Source organism: Nicotiana tabacum, chromosome 19 (genome assembly GCF_000715075.1).
Source record: "Nicotiana tabacum cultivar K326 chromosome 19, ASM71507v2, whole genome shotgun sequence".
NCBI lineage: Eukaryota > Viridiplantae > Streptophyta > Magnoliopsida > Solanales > Solanaceae > Nicotiana > Nicotiana tabacum.
Genome location: NC_134098.1, coordinates 79,046,100 through 79,063,109, shown reverse-complemented (window position 1 = coordinate 79,063,109; position 17,010 = coordinate 79,046,100). Strand labels below are relative to the sequence as shown.

General features: G+C 37.5%; 2 protein-coding genes across 2 annotated transcripts; one reads left to right on the top strand and one right to left on the bottom strand.

Moving 5' to 3' along the window:
* The first annotated feature begins 12,928 nt into the window (after window positions 1-12,928).
* Window positions 12,929-14,175, top strand: LOC107792663 (adenylate isopentenyltransferase 3, chloroplastic-like). Its single transcript, XM_075237767.1, has 3 exons — window positions 12,929-13,094; window positions 13,179-13,433; window positions 13,922-14,175. The coding sequence occupies exons 1-3, from the start codon at window positions 12,929-12,931 to the stop codon at window positions 14,173-14,175; spliced, it is 675 nt and encodes a 224-aa protein (XP_075093868.1).
* Window positions 14,176-16,004: 1,829 nt separating this feature from the next.
* LOC107792664 (putative lipid-transfer protein DIR1) lies at window positions 16,005-16,319 on the bottom strand. The gene has a single exon (XM_016614901.2). The coding sequence runs from the start codon at window positions 16,317-16,319 to the stop codon at window positions 16,005-16,007; it is 315 nt and encodes a 104-aa protein (XP_016470387.1).
* Window positions 16,320-17,010: the final 691 nt, after the last annotated feature.

The following is a 17,010-nucleotide window of genomic DNA, read 5'->3' as shown; positions in this document are numbered from 1 at the left end:
AAAACTTCTAAAATTTCTCTAACAACAGGCACAGACTGAAGAGCGGGTGGTTCCGATTCTAGATTAATGATGTGAGCCAAATAGGCGAGACACCCCTTACCGATCGTTCGTTGTGCCTTAAGGTAAGAAATAAACTTACCTAAAAGTGATGCTAAACTACCTTTCCACTCTAAGACTTCTTCATTTGGAAATTGGAACTTGACTATCTTGGCACGACAATCTAACATGGCATAGCAAGAAGACAACCAATCCATACCCATGATCACGTCGAAATCCACCATTTCTAACTCTATGAGATTGGCCTCGGTGCTGTGACCTTGGACTGATACTATACAACCTCTATAGACTCATGTGGCTTCCACTGACTCGCCAACTGGAGTAGATACTAGGAATGGCTCACTAAGTTGTTCAGGTTCTAGCCCGAGGTTAATTGCAAAGTATGGAGTCACGTACGAAAATGTTGAACCTGGATCAATTATGGCATAAGCATTATGTGAGCAGGCTACAAGTATACCTGTAATAACTTCTGCGGATGCCTCTGCACTCTGACGATCAAGTGTAGCAAACAAACGGGGTTGTCCCCCTCCATGAGTAACTCGATCTACACCTCTGCCTGCTCCATACCCGGCCTGATTTTGAGAACCACGAGCCTATAGTGGTGCAACTGTAGTAGCTGAGGAACTAGAAGGACGAGTTATTCCCCCACTGAAATTACGTCGCAACTTTGGGCAGTTGGCCTTTATATGACCAATGTCTCAACAATGATAGCAACAATGAAACACGAGCTTGCACTGACCTGAATGTTGCCACTTACATGTTCCACAAAGACCTTGTTGTTATGAATATTGCTCAGCATGACTCTGGCTATGTGATGATGACGTCCTAAAATTCTGATTCTGGTGAGACTGGTTTTCATAACTCTGAGTACGTCTGAAGGAAGACCCACCACCTGACTGATGACTGGACTGAGCTGGTGCTAATGACTCCTTATTGGAGGAACCCTTTCCACCTCCGCTGGACGTACCATTAAACTTGCCCGATGTCCGGGCTTTATTGTTATGCTTTTTTTCTTCTCTCCTTTGTTGTCTGTCTTTTTCTAAGTGCTTGGCGAATCCCACAACAGAGGAGAAAGTTGTCATTCCTGCCGCTGCAGCTGATTTCGTATCCTTAATGTGGTAAGCTAAACCGCCAACAAACCTGCGAATCTTTGCTTTTTCTGTCTTAACCATGTGAGGAGCATGCTTAGCCAACCTTATGAATTCCATGTAGTACTCTTGCATACTTTTATTCCCTTGCTTGAGTTGTTCGAACTCTGTAGCCTTAGCTTCCCTATCCTCTTCCGGGATAAAGTTAGCCATGAAGGCCTTTTCAAATTCTTCCCGAGTAGGCAGACCATCATCTTCATCTCTTTCCTTTTCCTACATCTCAAACCAAGCGCTAGCCACATCTCTAAGCTGGTAAGCAGCCAGCTCTACAGCTTCATCATCAAATGCCTTCGTCGCTCGGAGGGCTTTCTTGACACCCTCCAGCCACAACATTGGATCTTCATCAGCTATAGAACCATGGAATAGTGGAGTACTCAACTTCAAAAATTCATTCACTCTTGAGGACTCAGAATTGTTCTGTCTATTTGATTGAGGTGGAATCTCATCTCTTCTCTCGCTCTGGTTGGCCATGAAGGCTTTAAACATCTCCATAGCACTGTTGACAGCATTAACCATCTGACCCACCTCTGGAGATATATCTGTCTGGGCTGGAATTGCTATTGGGGGTGTCACTGGATCCTGAGGTACTTGCTCATTATGATCCACCCCTTCTTCATGTTCAACCCGGGGTACCTGAACCCCCTTTGTGGATTTACCCTTCCTTTTCTAAGTTAAAGCGTTCTTCTTAGTTCTACCTTGAGCCACAATAGTAGCAATAGTTTCTTGAGTAGCATCCTGAGTGTCGGTATTAGAGTTGCGAATACGAGCCATTTCTGCGAGTTTTAGAGAAACGAATACATTAGATAATTTCTTAGAGGTAGGCTCTACTGCACGATCTAAAGTATGAAAAAAAATGAGACTTTTCCTAAATGCCTGTAGCCTCATGTTTATAAGTATAGCGTGCTTCATACCCATAAACAAGACTCTACTAACACGACTTCATAGACCACTAGGACTCTAAATACCTGACGCTCTGATACCAAGTTTTTCATGATCTATTATCTGAACAAGCCGTGACCGGCACCCGATCACTAAACGTGACCAAGCGAACCATCTGCGCTTATCAAATCTATTATAACTTCAAACTTTATATTCAATAAGGCAATACTTTAACCAAATACTTTTAATTAATTTAAATATCTGAAATAAACCTATTTCAAAACTTTATTCGTAGTAACCAATGAAATACTGCTAAGTTATTATCAAAAACATCTGAATCTCAACCCACTGACTGTGTCTATGAAGCCTCTATTGATAACGGACGCACTGCTCAGGACATGAGATTGCCTGGCTAGTACTTCAAGTAAACAAAGAAATAACTAAATAAAGATGACTCAAAGGAATACTCCACGAACAAAAGCGGAGCTCACCAATAGCACTGGAAGAGAGGGAAGTCCTAACTCGTAGCCTGCTCACCTGCAAAACCGGCTCCTACGTTGTACCGCAGACCAACATAGGTTTCCAAAAGAGAACATCAGTACCATCCATTGTACTCAGTGAGTCTCAACGACAGGGTATGAAACTTTAATAAAATATACATTATGAGCAAAGATTCTAAATGCATGGAAAACATAAAGCTTTTAAGAATAATTCTAAAATAATTGCATATTTGCAGTTTATGAATATTCTAAAAGAAATTCTTTTCTTTTTCTTTCTTATATAAAAAACAATACTTCACTTTATACCTCGGGAGTTCCAACTATCCTAACTTATTTTTGTCTTAGTCACCGTGTGATCGGCACGGGTTCGATCCCAACCTGATCGAATAGGCCCAATCCACGAGGTGCCACTCGCTTCATGGTTCTCAGCGCTCATGTATCATACCTTAGCCTGGCTAAGTAAATTCTCGGCAACGAGACCCTCGAATCGTGTGCTCCCTACTTTGGCACAAGTAGTTTCAGGAAGTCAACGCCTTGGTCAAGAACCCTCAGCCTGGACGATGACCCCTTTTCAGAATAGAGGATACTCCCAAAAATATTTTCTTTCTAAAACTTCTCTTGTGACCTTTCAAGTCTAAATCTTATTTGAAAAGTGATTTATCAATATTCATACCAATATTTTTGAGTGCATACATAGCATAAGCATGAAATAGAATTACTCAAAGTATTTTTAAAATTTCTATCTAACTCTCAAAACTTTGATAAGTGATTCCCATAGTATTTCTTTTTTAAAGTGAACATAAAGTCGAGGTAATCATCTCTTTGCATACATAAAACTCCAACACTGGTCTTATAGTACTGCTCCTTGGACATATAATGACATGGAGGGGATTTCTGAGTAGCAGAAGATAAGGATGGCAGAAGATATGTGTCACATCTCAAAGTGTTTGAAATAAAGGTTATTGGGTAAGCTTGTTGTTGTACGACTACTGTGTCCGTTATTGGTGTGAAACTTGTGCACCATTTAACATGTAAGATCGTGTAATAAAGCATAAGAATATAAAAATAGACGCTTATACTTCTCGAGTAAAATACATAAGCTTTAACTAGAATATACTTAGTCAATATATACCCACTCGTTCCAATTAAGCACATGTTGACTCTTTAAAGTATTTTATCAAACACTTTGTGGGCATGTCTTTGTGAGTAGAACCACTTTAGTAAAGGGTTATATCAACTCACTTCAAAACTCCTCGAGCCAATACGTAGGCCCCAGTCCAATTTATACCCGTCAAACAATTGATTCTACAACAACCAGTGCATTTTAATTAAATTTAAAGTTTCACACCTAAACATGAAATTTAACGTTGATACAGAGAAAGAAGGAAATTAACTATTCAATTCTTACCTACTACTACTTTAGAATAATTGATAATAGGGAATTTTATATACCTGAGTTCAAGAATTAGTGATTTGTAAAGAACCCTAGAATTTCGTTGTCTGCATAAATAATCTTGTTGCCTCTGTTTCTTAGCGTTCTGTTTCTCTTTTCCGTATCAGATTTGCGTGAATGAACAGAAGTTTAAACCTTCTATTTTGTTCGTATAGAGTTTTTTTAGCAGCCTGACTTGTTTAAGGCTTTTTAAGCCTTTTGTCTCACTTTAGTCCGAGGCTTAAGCATTTTCTTGCCCTCACGTACAGACTACTCTATGGGACTTAGGCCCAATTTTAAGTATCTCTCTCTTTCTTTCTTTTTTATTTTGAGGAGTGTTACAATCATCCCTCCTTAAAAACATTCGTCCTCGAATATTGCTAGCACTACTCACTTGAACTTCTTAAGTTTTCTTAGCACTGCTCACTTTCCCAAGAGCTCAAAATTTTGGCTAGCTCCCTAAATTTTTAAAAATTTTGGCAGAGTCTCCCCTTTAAATTAAGCTATCCAAAAAAATATCCCTGTCACCAATAACAACCAAATATACCTTAACAGACCATTTATAGGCACTATACACAGCTCATATACTAATTACTCACACTCTGGTAAGGAGGTACCACAATAACCAACAAGAATCTAAAGCACAATACTTTAGCAAAAGTAAATCACTTTAATGAGTGAAATGTACTATGGCATGGCACTAAATTATAAATAACTAAATATACTCTGACAAAAACTAAATTACTTCAACAACTAAGTATAATCTAGCAAGGACATAAACACATGCTAACTTGTATTAAATAAATAAAATATAAATGCCAAACCAAACCTAGGTTCACATACCTTTTTCCTAAAATAAATATGGATATTTCTTCTTCATATCTTTCTCGACCTCCTACGTAGCCTCTTTTGAATCATGATTACTCCACAAAACTTTTACCGATGCTAAATCTTTTGTTCTCAACTTTCTTACTTGCCTATCGAGAATTTCTATAGGTACCTTTTCATAAGTAAAGGCTTCTTTAATTTCTATGGTATCGGCAGGTATTATATGCGACTCATCATTAATGTACTTTCTAAGCATAGACACATGAAAGTCAGGATGAACAAAGGACAACTCAACGGGCAACGCTAGCTCATAAGCCACGTTTCCTTTCTTTTCTAGAATTTCATAAGGTCCGATAAATCTAGGACTAAGATTCCCTTTCTTACCAAACCTCATAACTCCTTTCATTGGTGAAACTTTAAAAAACACCTTATCACCAACCATGAACTATAATTCACGATGCCTCTTGTCAGAATATGACTTTTGATGACTTTGAGCCGCTTTCAGTCTTTCTCTAATTAGCTAAACTTTCTCTAAGGCCTCACAAACAAACTCTGGACCAATCAACGGCACCTCTGCTGGTTCAAACCAACCCACTGGAGACCTATATCTTCGCCCATACAACGCTTCATAAGGAGCCATACCAATGCTGACCTGATAGTTGTTATTGTAAGCAAATTCTATAAGTGGCAAGTGATCATCCCAATTACCTCCAAAATCTATAACACATGCACGCAACATATCTTCGAGAGTCTGAATGGTCCTTTCTGCCTGGTCATCGGTCTGTGGACGGAAAGTGGTGCTCAAATTGACCTTGGAACCTAATCTTTTCTGAAATGCCTGCCAAAAATACGTCGTGAACTGAGGGCCTCTGTCAGATATGATTGAAACTGGAGTACCATACAATCAGACTATTTCTTTAACGTACAACTGTGCATACTGCTCTGCAGAATCTTTCATTTTTACTGGTAGGAAATGCGCGGACTTTTTCAGTCGGTCTACAATAAACAAAATTGAATCATGCTTACGGTATGTGCGAGGTAGACCTACTACGAAATCCATATTAATCGTCTCCCATTTCCACTGTGGTATCTCTATATCTTGAGCTAGGCCACCAGGCCTCTGATGCTCGGCTTTGACTTGCTGGCAATTCAAACATTTAGCCACATGATCTGCTACTTGCTTCTTCATGACTTTCCACCAATACAACTCTTTCAAGTCCAGATACATTTTGGTAGCACCTAGGTGGATAGAGTACCTCGAGCTGTGAGCTTCTTCCATTATGGCCTTTCTCAGACCATCTACATCAAGCACACATAACCGATCATTCAACCTCTTCTTTAACGCTTGAAAACTCTGCTCACAAGCGTCAGACCACTGGAACTTAACTGCTTTCTGAGTCAACTTAGTTAATGGAGCTGCAATTGAGGAAAATCCCTCCACAAACCTTCTATAGTAGCCAGCTAACCCCAAGAAACTCCTGATTCCGGTTGGCGTTGTCGGCCTAGGCCAGTTCTTGACTACTTCTGTCTTCTGAGGATCTACTTTTATGTCGTCACTAGATACCTCGTGGCCTAATAATGCCACTGACTGCAACCAGAACTCACATTTTGAAAACTTGGCATAAAGCTCATTCTCCTTTAAGGTCTGCAAGGCTATCTTAAAGTGTTCTTCATGATCTTCCTTGCACTTAGAGTATACCAAAATATCATCTACCAATACGATAATAAAGGTATCAAGGAATGGCTTGAAAACTTTGTTCATGAGGTCCATGAATGCAGCTGGAGCATTTGTCAACCCGGAGGACATTACTAGAAATTCATAGTGCCCGTAGTGAGTTCTAAAGGCTGTTTTAGATATATCTTATTCTCTGGTTCTCAACTGGTGGTACCTCGACCTTAAGTCTATCTTTGAAAAGTAGTTTTCACACTGAAGTTGATCAAATAAATCATCAATTCTTGGCAGTGGGTATTTGTTCTTAATGGTAACTTTATTCAACTTTCGATAGTCGACGCACATTCTGAGAGACCCATGTTTCTGCTTGACAAACAGGATCGGGGCACCCCACGGTGAAACACTCGGCCTGATGAAGCCCTTGTCAAGAAGGTCTTTCAACTTTTCCCTCAACTCATTAAGTTTTGTTGGAGCCATCCTATAAGGAGGTATAGATATGGGCTGAGTGCCTAGCATGAGATCAATGTCAAAGTCTATGATTCTTTCAGGAGGAAGTCAGGGAAGGTCATCTGGGAAAACTTCTGGAAATTCTCTAACAACAGGCCCAAACTGAAGAGCTGGTGGTTCCGATTCTGGATTAATGATGTGAGCCAAATAGGCGAGACACCCCTTACCGATCATTCGTTGTGCCTTTAGGTAAGAAATAAACTTACCTACAAGCAATGCGGAACTACGTTTCCACTCTAAGACTTCTTCATTTGGAAATTGGAACCTGACTATCTTGGCACGACAATCTAACATGGCATAGCAAGAAGACAATCAATCCATACCCATGATCACATCGAAATCCACCATTTCTAACTCTATGAGATTGGCCTCGGTGCTGCGACCTTGGACTGATACTATACAACCTCTATAGACTCATGTGGCTTCCACTGACTTGCCAAATGGAGTAGATACTAGGAATGGCTCACTAAGTTGTTCAGGTTCTAGCCCGAGGTTAATTGCAAAGTATGGAGTCACGCACGAAAATGTTAAACATGGATCAATTATGACATAAACATTATGTGAGCAGACTAGAAGTATACCTGTAATAACTTCTGTGGATGCCTCTGCACTCTGACGATCAAGTGTAGCAATCAAACGGGGTTGTCCCCCTCCCTGAGTAACTCGATCTGCACCTCTGCCTGCTCCATACCCGGCCTGATTATGAGAACCACGAGCCTGTGGTGGTGCAACTGTAGTAGCTGAGGAACTAGAAGGACGAGTTGATCCCCCATTGAAATTACGTTGCAACTTTGGGCAGTTGGCCTTTATATGACCAATGTCTCCACAATGATAGCAACCATGGAACCCGAGCTTGCACTGACCCGAATATTGCCGCTTACATGTTCCACAAAGATCTTATTGTGAATGTTGCTCAGCATGACTCTAGCTATGTGAGGATGATGTCCTAAAATTCTGATTCTGGCGAGACTGGTTTCCATAACTCTGAGTACATCTGAAGGAAGACCCACCACCTGACTGATGACTGGACTGAGTTGGTGCTAATAACTCCTTATTGGAGGAACCCTTTCCACCTCCGCTAGACGTATCATTAAACCTGCTCGTTGTCCGGGCTTTATTGTTATGCTCTTTTTCTTCTCTCCTTTGTTGTTTGTTTTTTTCTAAGTGCTTGGCGAATCCCACAACAGAAGAGAAAGCTGTCATTCCTACCGCTGCAACTGATTTCGTATCCTTAATGTGGTAAGCCAAATCGCCAACAAACCTGCGAATCTTTGCTTTTTCTGTCTTAACCATGTGAGGAGCATGCTTAGCCAACCCTATGAATTCCATGTAGTACTCTTGCACACTTTTATTCCCTTGCTTGAGTTGTTCGAACTCTGTAGCCTTAGCTTCCCTATCCTCTTCCGGGATAAAGTTAGCCATGAAGGCCTCTTCAAATTCTTCCCAAGTAGGCGGACCATCATCTTCATCTCTTTCCTTTTCCCACATCTCAAACCAAGTGCCAGCCACATCTCTAAGCTGGTAAGCAGCCATCTCCATAGCTTCATCATCAAATGTCTTCATTGCTCGGAGGGCTTTCTTGACACCCTCCAGCCACAACATTGGATCTTCATCAGCTATAGAACCATGGAACAATGGAGGACTTAACTTCAAAAATTCATTCACTCTTGAGGACTCATAATTGTTCTATCTATTTGATTGAGGTGGAATCTCATCTCTTCTCTTGTTCTGGTTGGCCATGAAGGCATCTCCATAGCACTATTGACAACATTAAACATCTAACCCACCTTTGGAGATATATCTGTCTGAGCCGGAATTACTGTTGGGGGTGTCACTAGATCCTGAGGTACTTGCTCATTATGATCCACCCCTTCTTCATGTTCAACCCGGGGTACTTGAACCCCCTTTGTGGATTTACCATTCCTTTTTTTTTTTAGGAGTGTTACAATTCATCTCTTCATCAGAACTCACTAAAGTAGCACTTTCAGGCTCATTCACAGGAACTGAACTTGGAGGAGGGGTGATTTCATCATCCGAAATAACGCGCCTCCTAGCCCGAGGCCTGCGCACTAAAGGACCCTCTTCTTGTTCCTCTTCACCCTTCGAGCCACGAGCTCCCTCCGCTTTTCTCTTTGATGAAGAATTTAAAATCATCTCTTGAGCAAGGGACAAAGAGAGTCTTGATGAAGTAATAGATGCAGCACTGACACCTCGAATGGGAAACCCTAGCAGAGGAAAAAGTTAGTAACCTCCAAGTAAATACAAAAGAAAGGAGGAAAAGTAAAAAGAAGGATACCATGAGTCTTGACTTTCCAACCAAACCTATGAGAAAGATATTTCCAAGACCTTCCTTCCATAGGAGCAACCGACAACAATTTCTCTACCCAAGCACGGAAGTTTGGTATTTCTTTAAAAACTTCCATGGTTGCTAAAAAGAAAAGAAAAAAAAGCCACGAGATCGTAAGTTTCTTCTTCCCTCATAAAAGAAGAAGAGAGATACTTAAAAAAAAACTTACGTGCAAAATTCCACTTTTCTGGAAAAGGCATGTTCTCCTCACCCACCAAACCACTTGTGGGAGCAGTAACGAAATGGGCATACCAGCCACGATCTCTATCATCTTCAGGACTAACCAAAACCCTTTTGCTTCTGGCCACGAGAGTAAAGACCCCTGAACGAAATAACTTAGGGGAATAAAGATGAAGCAAGTGTTGAAAGGTAAAGGGTAAGGAAGCCAAATTAGATAAGTATCGTAGACATGCAATAGCTCTCCATACAATAGGACCAATCTGTCCTAAGAAAACGTTAAAGAAACGACAAAATTCTATGATCGTTGGGTCAATAAGTGGTCTGAAACCTAAGGTAAGAGGATATGTGTAAACAAAAGAATAACCAGCCTGGTACGAAATTATCCTTTGGTTTGAGCCAGGAACTAAAACTGGAAAATCAGATGTCCAGTGGCATTCTCTTCGCACAAGAGAAATCAAGCCATTAGTAATCTGGGAAGGATAGACATCGGCACGATCATGGGAAGTCATAGAAGTAACTTGGTTCCTAATCGATTCACGATCAGTAGAGAAAGAAAATTCTTGAGGAACGATTTCATCAACCGTTGGTTCTCGAATGGGTTCACTTGATTCCCTATTTCTGGCAGAAGATCTATGGGTTGAAGAAGCCCTAGTCCTAGAAGAAGAAGGAGTAACAATGTTGGTTTGGGAAGTAGAACCACGAATAGATACAGATCCTAAACTACGTAATCTACCACCTCTTTTACTCATAACAGGAGTAGTTGAAGGGGGGAAGTTCATCTACAATTACTACTCTGTGAGGATCGGGGTTTGATGAAGACATGGTTATACAAGAAAATAATGCGTGCTGAAGAACAAGAACGATTAAAGAAGAAGAACACTGTAGATTGAAGGTTTCGTAAAACTAAAAGCACATGAGGTATTTATAAGAAAAAGCAATCGTCATGTAAAGTAAGTCATGATAGAAACGTCATAATGAAACAGTCACTTCGTGACTGACGCGGCCGCAAGAAAGCCCTAAAAATCGCTGAAGAGTCACAGACCCAATCGGCGAAGGCCACGTGGCACATACATTAAATGGAAGTGACATGCGACGCGTTGGTTCTGAAGAAGACGCAATGATACATGGGAAACGGCGGTAAAACATTCCCGCCATAAATACGTACCACTTCTCAAATATTCAATTGCAGAATTTGGCAAGTGGGGGGACTATCTCTATTGGTAAAAAATAAATAATATACGTAGAATTATATGTGGCTGATAGGGCATGATACGTGGATCACTAAGAAGATGACAACTGGAGTGTAATAATTAAAAGATGCACGAGTTACAAGAGGTACGAACAAATCACTCACGAGATGAAAGGACGCAGTTGCTCGAGCCTAAATTGTTCAATGAAGAGACACGAATGAAATGAATCAAGACAATAAAAAAGGGAAGATTCACGAACATCCAATTAATGAGGAAGAAAAATCGGAACTGTTACAGAATCTTCATGGACAGTTACGATCGCCAATTATAACGGTTCATTTAATGTCATTAATGCTCATAATGACTCAGACATAAAAGGAATGAAATGTTATATTTGTAAACTCCTATATAAGGGAAGAGAATTTCACTTGTAAAGGCACGTTCTGATTCTTACTGGAATACAATTACTTTCTTTTGTTTTCAATCAATTATTTCCATATTTCTTGTCACGTTTATTTCCTTTCATATAATTGAGAAAGTACGGAATTTCTTGGTTATCAGTAACCCGAGTTCTTCTAAAAATAGGTTTTGACCGAGAAACTTATTTTTTGGTTAAACAGTCGGAGTAGGTGATTTTGGAATGTATGAGTTGTGTTCGAAACAACGTTGATGATGTATATGTAAAGTTTAATTTAATATACTTGAAGAATCTATGCGTCAATTTACATCAAAAATTAAGTGTTTTGACTCTCATACTCCGAACTCCTTTACATAAATTAGGTCAGACGGAGTACAACTTCTAAAGAGACTATCAAGTATATATTTCAAAAAAATAAAAGCTAGCTCGTCGAAGATAGTTGCAGTAATGCAATTGAATTGTGTTTATTTTAGTATAATACCGTTCCAATAATTGATTCATTTATTCACTTCTTAAAATATCGATATCTATAGCTTATTAAAAATTTTGTGTACTCCATCGGTAATATATAAATGTAAAAGGACACTAAAAGCATGAGTTTTCACTATAGATTTGATCTCATATGTATCCTCTTAGTCACGAAAATATTCATGCATGATGTAGAATTATATCTGGGATATGATTAACACTAATCTGCACTTTACACCACTGGATCAGATCAGTGGTTGATCCACCGTCTTTCAGATAGATAAATTTTACTCTCACTGATAGAAAACATGAAAATATGAATAGAAGAGACTAGCTAGCTTTTGGTTCAAAATTTATACAAAAACTGTCAAACCGAAAATTATTTCAAAAATAATAAACAAATTCCCTGCACCTAAATGCCGACTCCTAATGTCGTTGTTAAATATTTGGGTATTTAGGGTGATAATATCATAAAAATCGAAGGGAATGAATTAAAATACATACCCCTTTCTCACATAACTAGAATAGCAAATTAGGAGATAAAACTAGGAGCAAGATAAAAAGGAAAGGAAGATCATTAATGTCATTCATATACATTTTCTACATAAGGATGAAAATTAAAGTGGATAAAGTCATGTTATGACCATGTATCACATTTTCAAGGAATAATCTTCAAATCTAGAAAATCCTAAAATATTTCAACCATTAATTAGTCCACACCCAAATCTTAGTATAAAAAGTTGAATATAATTTCTTTCCCTTAACCACGTTCAAGCAAAACATATTTACATAGTATATATCTTGCTTCAACAAGATACACAATCAACATACACTACTAGTACTTGCGTTTTCACAAGGTTTCTACCTCTTATATGGTATTCAATAATAGATATATTAATTCTCTTTTTATGTGAAATCTATTGTTTATTTACTTTGATGCCGTAAATATGTACTGTCCTACTATATATGTCATTTTATCATGATCATAGTATTCTCTTCATTTATGCAAGAAAAATTATACTACTAATAATTATTATGCTTCACTTATTTGAAGTGGCCTCATGAACATTGACAGATAAATAGAAATCGTGGGTTCGACAGCAACCATTGTTTCTTGTTCAAAAATAAATAAATAAATATACATATATATAGATATATATCGTTGTTTCTTTTTCAAATATATATATGTAGTTTAACTATAATATTTTAATCTAACATCTATATTTTGAATTTTTTTACATATGTAGAAGCATGAACTCCTTCATCAATGACGGGTTGAACAAGAAGAAAGTGGTGTTCATAATGGGAGCTACTGGAACTGGAAAATCTCGTCTCTCAGTTGACCTCGCCACTCATTTTCCAGCAGAAATCATCAATTCTGACAAAATGCAAGTGTATAAGGGACTTGACATTGTTACAAACAAAATCACAGACCCTGAGAAACAAGGTGTACCGCACCATTTGCTAGGTAAAAACTTATCTTCACCTCAATATTTATACCAAACGAATAAATAGTAATTTAACTTCAATTTTATAATTTATTAATCGCTAGGTGAATTTGATCCGGAAGCTGACTTCACGGCTGAGGATTTCTGTTATCAAGCTATTTTCAACATAGAATATGTGCTGAAATCTGGCCATATTCCAATAATTGTTGGAGGATCTAATACTTACATTGAGGCACTTGTGGAGAATCCTGTGTTCAAGTTTAAATCAAAGTACAATTGTTGCTTCATTTGGGTTGATGTTGCCTTGCCTGTTTTACACTCTTCTGTTTCCAAAAGGGTTGATCACATGGTCCATGCAGGTCAGTTTATAAATCTCTTTTGTATTAGGTTAACTATTTTTTTTTAAAAAAAAAAAGAATTAGCGACAGACAAATTTTGTAGCTTAATAGAAAAATATGTCGCTAATCCTATTTAATTAGAGACGAATTAGTGACTATTTAGCAACAGATTAGCGACGAAGTTCGTAGCTAATTCCAAATTATTTTTCGTAGTGGTTAATCGTAGTGTATAAATAGTTGTCTTTTAAGAGATTTGACATGACAAAGTGAAAAAATTGTTATTATCAAAACTCTAATAAAATTAGAGACGTTTTAAAAATTTTCCTTTTCGTCATCTGATCTCACCTGTAATTCTCTCATATATGACAAAGAATTGACTACACGTATGCATGGAGCGTGCATAACCACAGTTTAAACATGCTACCGTGTTAATTATGCATTAATTTAGTTTCTTTTAATTTTTCTGTTTTTAATCAAATGATTCTTGAATTAATTATGGCGCGGCTCAGGGTTAGTGGATGAGGTACGAGGAATATTTGTTCCTGAGGCAGATAACACCAAAGGAATCCGACGATCCATTGGTGTTCCAGAAATGGACAGGTATTTAAGAGAGGAAAACAAATCAAATATTAATGAAGCAGCTAAGCAGATACTCCTTGAATCAGCCATTGAAGAAATTAAGCTTAATACGTGCAAATTAGTGTGTTGCCAACTTGAGAAAATTCGACGTCTGAGGAACGAGAAAATGTGGCCAATTCACTAAATTGATGTGACCAACGTGCACAAAAAATCTGGAAATGAAGCTGATGATGTTTGGAATGAAATGGTGTTGAAACCTTGCTTGGAAATTGTGGAAGAATTTCTCAAAGATGATGAGAAGAATGCTGAGGCAGAAACTTATATGAGAACTATGGTTCCATTTAAGAAGCTGCAAGTTGCTATCTAAGATTTTCATTAAATGTGATGTTTATTTACTAGTGGCTAAGTAAAGGAAGGGGAAGGGAAAGGAGGAGTTGAGAGAGATTTTTACTTTTGTATCTCGTGAGACCTATATTGTTGAACCCCTACTCAATATTATTATATCTCTACTTATGAGAATATGTATTTGAAAAATTACCATCTTAAGGATTGGGCTATCAATATATAGATTTTTTACTAATAATTTCATCGTGAGTGCCAAATTTATGCTTGGTTTCAATTTTATGGGGAATTTTTATCCACCCTGAAAATCTTAACTATAACTCTGTGTTTGGTATGACCCTATGGAGGTTATTTTCACGGGAAAAAGTTTTGTTCAAAAAATGTGTTTTCACGAAAATTACTTTCGACAAAAATATGTTTCGATGTTTGATTGGTGAGTGTAACTATAATGAAGCAAGTAATATGAAATTAAAAGTTAATATAATTGTCAAGAAAAATATTTTCTAATAACCAAGCACCAAAATTAAATTAACTCCCAAAGTATTTTTTTTATATAGAAAATGACTTATATATGTGATACTTAAGTACACAAACGTAAACAAATATTGAACGGAATGGTTAGCTCATTGACTGAACAATAGTATTGCGGAAATACAACGACATCTACACAAGGTTGTATACTAAATAAGGCAAGTTTGTTGATGGGGACATAGTTTACAAGGAAAAACTTGGACAAATATTACTAAACAAGGAACGTTCTACTCACGTTTTAAAGAAATCAAAGAGGCGATCATGAAAGGCAAGGAAGTAGCATTTCTTAATTAATCCAGCCACCAAATGATAAATAAAATAAATTAACAAAAGAAACAACGAAAGAACGCAATTAATTCTTTAGATCAAGTATTGAAAAATGAACCGCCATGAGAAGAAAATTGTCCTTTTCCTCGCCTAAAGAATGAACTCCGCATTAAATAAAGAGTCACGGATTTATTATACAATGATATAATAATTTTTGATATAATATACTTTAACTTATTATAACATAACCCTTGCTTTATCTAAATTCTAAGTAACTAGTTACACTTATTATGAACTTTCAGAGACTAGACGATAGTGTAAATGTCATATATTTTGCACTTAGTGTTCGAAGTTAATTAATTTTAATATTAAAATACACATGTTTATCATAAGGGATTAAATTACCTGCACTGATATAATTGTTCTATATTATCCGTGCAATTTAATTAGATATGGAAGGTCACATTACTTTATTTTGAATGTTAATTATCAGACTCCGATCCCTATTAGGAGCTATCTCCTATTATAGGTAAATTTAATCCGATACTATAAAACCTCTAATGTCAGTACACAAAACTTAAACCAAATCAAATGTCGTGACATAAAACAACAAACAAAACATCAAACTTTATTAACATAAGTCTCGAGTGATCAACACAAATTCTTGCCATAACATGAAATCGATCTTAACCCCACTCCAAGTTATTTAAAAAAAATAAAAATAAAAAAGACTAAGACGAAAGACAGCAAGATGACACTAGGAACGTCTAATCTTCCAAGAAAAAAAAAAGAAACAACAAAGCCAATAGATATTGAAACAAAACAATAACATCAAGTGAAAGGGGTAGTCAGTACGATCATTAAGATCATTAATTAAGCGGCGCAGTTTGGAGAATTAAGATTGCATTTTGAGGGAAGATCCATGGCAAGAGTTGCATTAATCTTGAAAGTAGATATTATTGGACTGTTTTTGAAAGTGCAAAGGCAAGGCAAATCTGCTTTGCCTAAAGCAGTGCAGCATTTTTCAGATGGTGGCATTGGTTTAGGACCAGATACTGCTGGCTTACACGACATTAGATCAGCAATGCTTAAACCACACGATGAATCTCCTGCCGCCGCTATTTCAATTCCAACGGATGCAACCATCACAAGTGCCACAAAAATGACAAGTTTTTGCTTTGCTTCCATTATATCTCAATTACTCCTAGTGCTATATATATATAATGACTTTTTTATTACTATCTTTGTTTTGTGGATGGATGTTTTGAGGAGTGTGGTTAAGGGCTTATATAGAGGATGAAGACATTGGCTTTAGGCTACACTAGCTAGCTAGTTGATGACTATTTTCTTTTGGTTAATGACATTTCACATGCAGTTCCAAATGGAAACATGATATGTCCAATAAAAATATAATGATTTTATAAGTACATGGATTTATAAGAGCAAACTTTCGTCAGGTTAACACACCCACCTTACATTCTCGGATTAAGATAGTTGAAGATATAATTAAGCAAATAAAAGCAAGTATTTAACGGTTTAAACTTTTAGATAAAATTGTTATATATAGGGATGGATCTATATGGGAGGGGGTGGGTCACGTGAACCCATGCTCCTCGCCCTATGATATATATAGCACTTGTATTTTTCCGATTTTACTCTTAAATAAGCATCTGTGAACTCATTGCTCAAGTGAGCACTTTGGCTTAACGGTCAATGAGTGCACCTTTACCCCCAAGGTAAGGGGTTAGATCCCTGCTTACTTCCTTAGACCTTTTAATTAAAAATGCTTTTATTTCTTTATTGTTGCCTTTTCTTTCTTGGTTACTCGGCGTAAGATCACCGATAATAATAATTTGTAAGTATTTGTTGAAAAAGAGAA

Coding starts and splice junctions, on each gene's coding strand:
- LOC107792663 (XM_075237767.1), top strand. CDS start 12,929: ATGGGAGCTACTGGAACTGGAAAATCTCGTCTCTCAGTTGACCTCGCC. Junction 13,095..13,178: donor TGTACCGCACCATTTGCTAG/GTAAAAACTTAT, acceptor ATTAATCGCTAG/GTGAATTTGATCCGGAAGCT. Junction 13,434..13,921: donor TGATCACATGGTCCATGCAG/GTCAGTTTATAA, acceptor GGCGCGGCTCAG/GGTTAGTGGATGAGGTACGA.
- LOC107792664 (XM_016614901.2), bottom strand. CDS start 16,319: ATGGAAGCAAAGCAAAAACTTGTCATTTTTGTGGCACTTGTGATGGTT.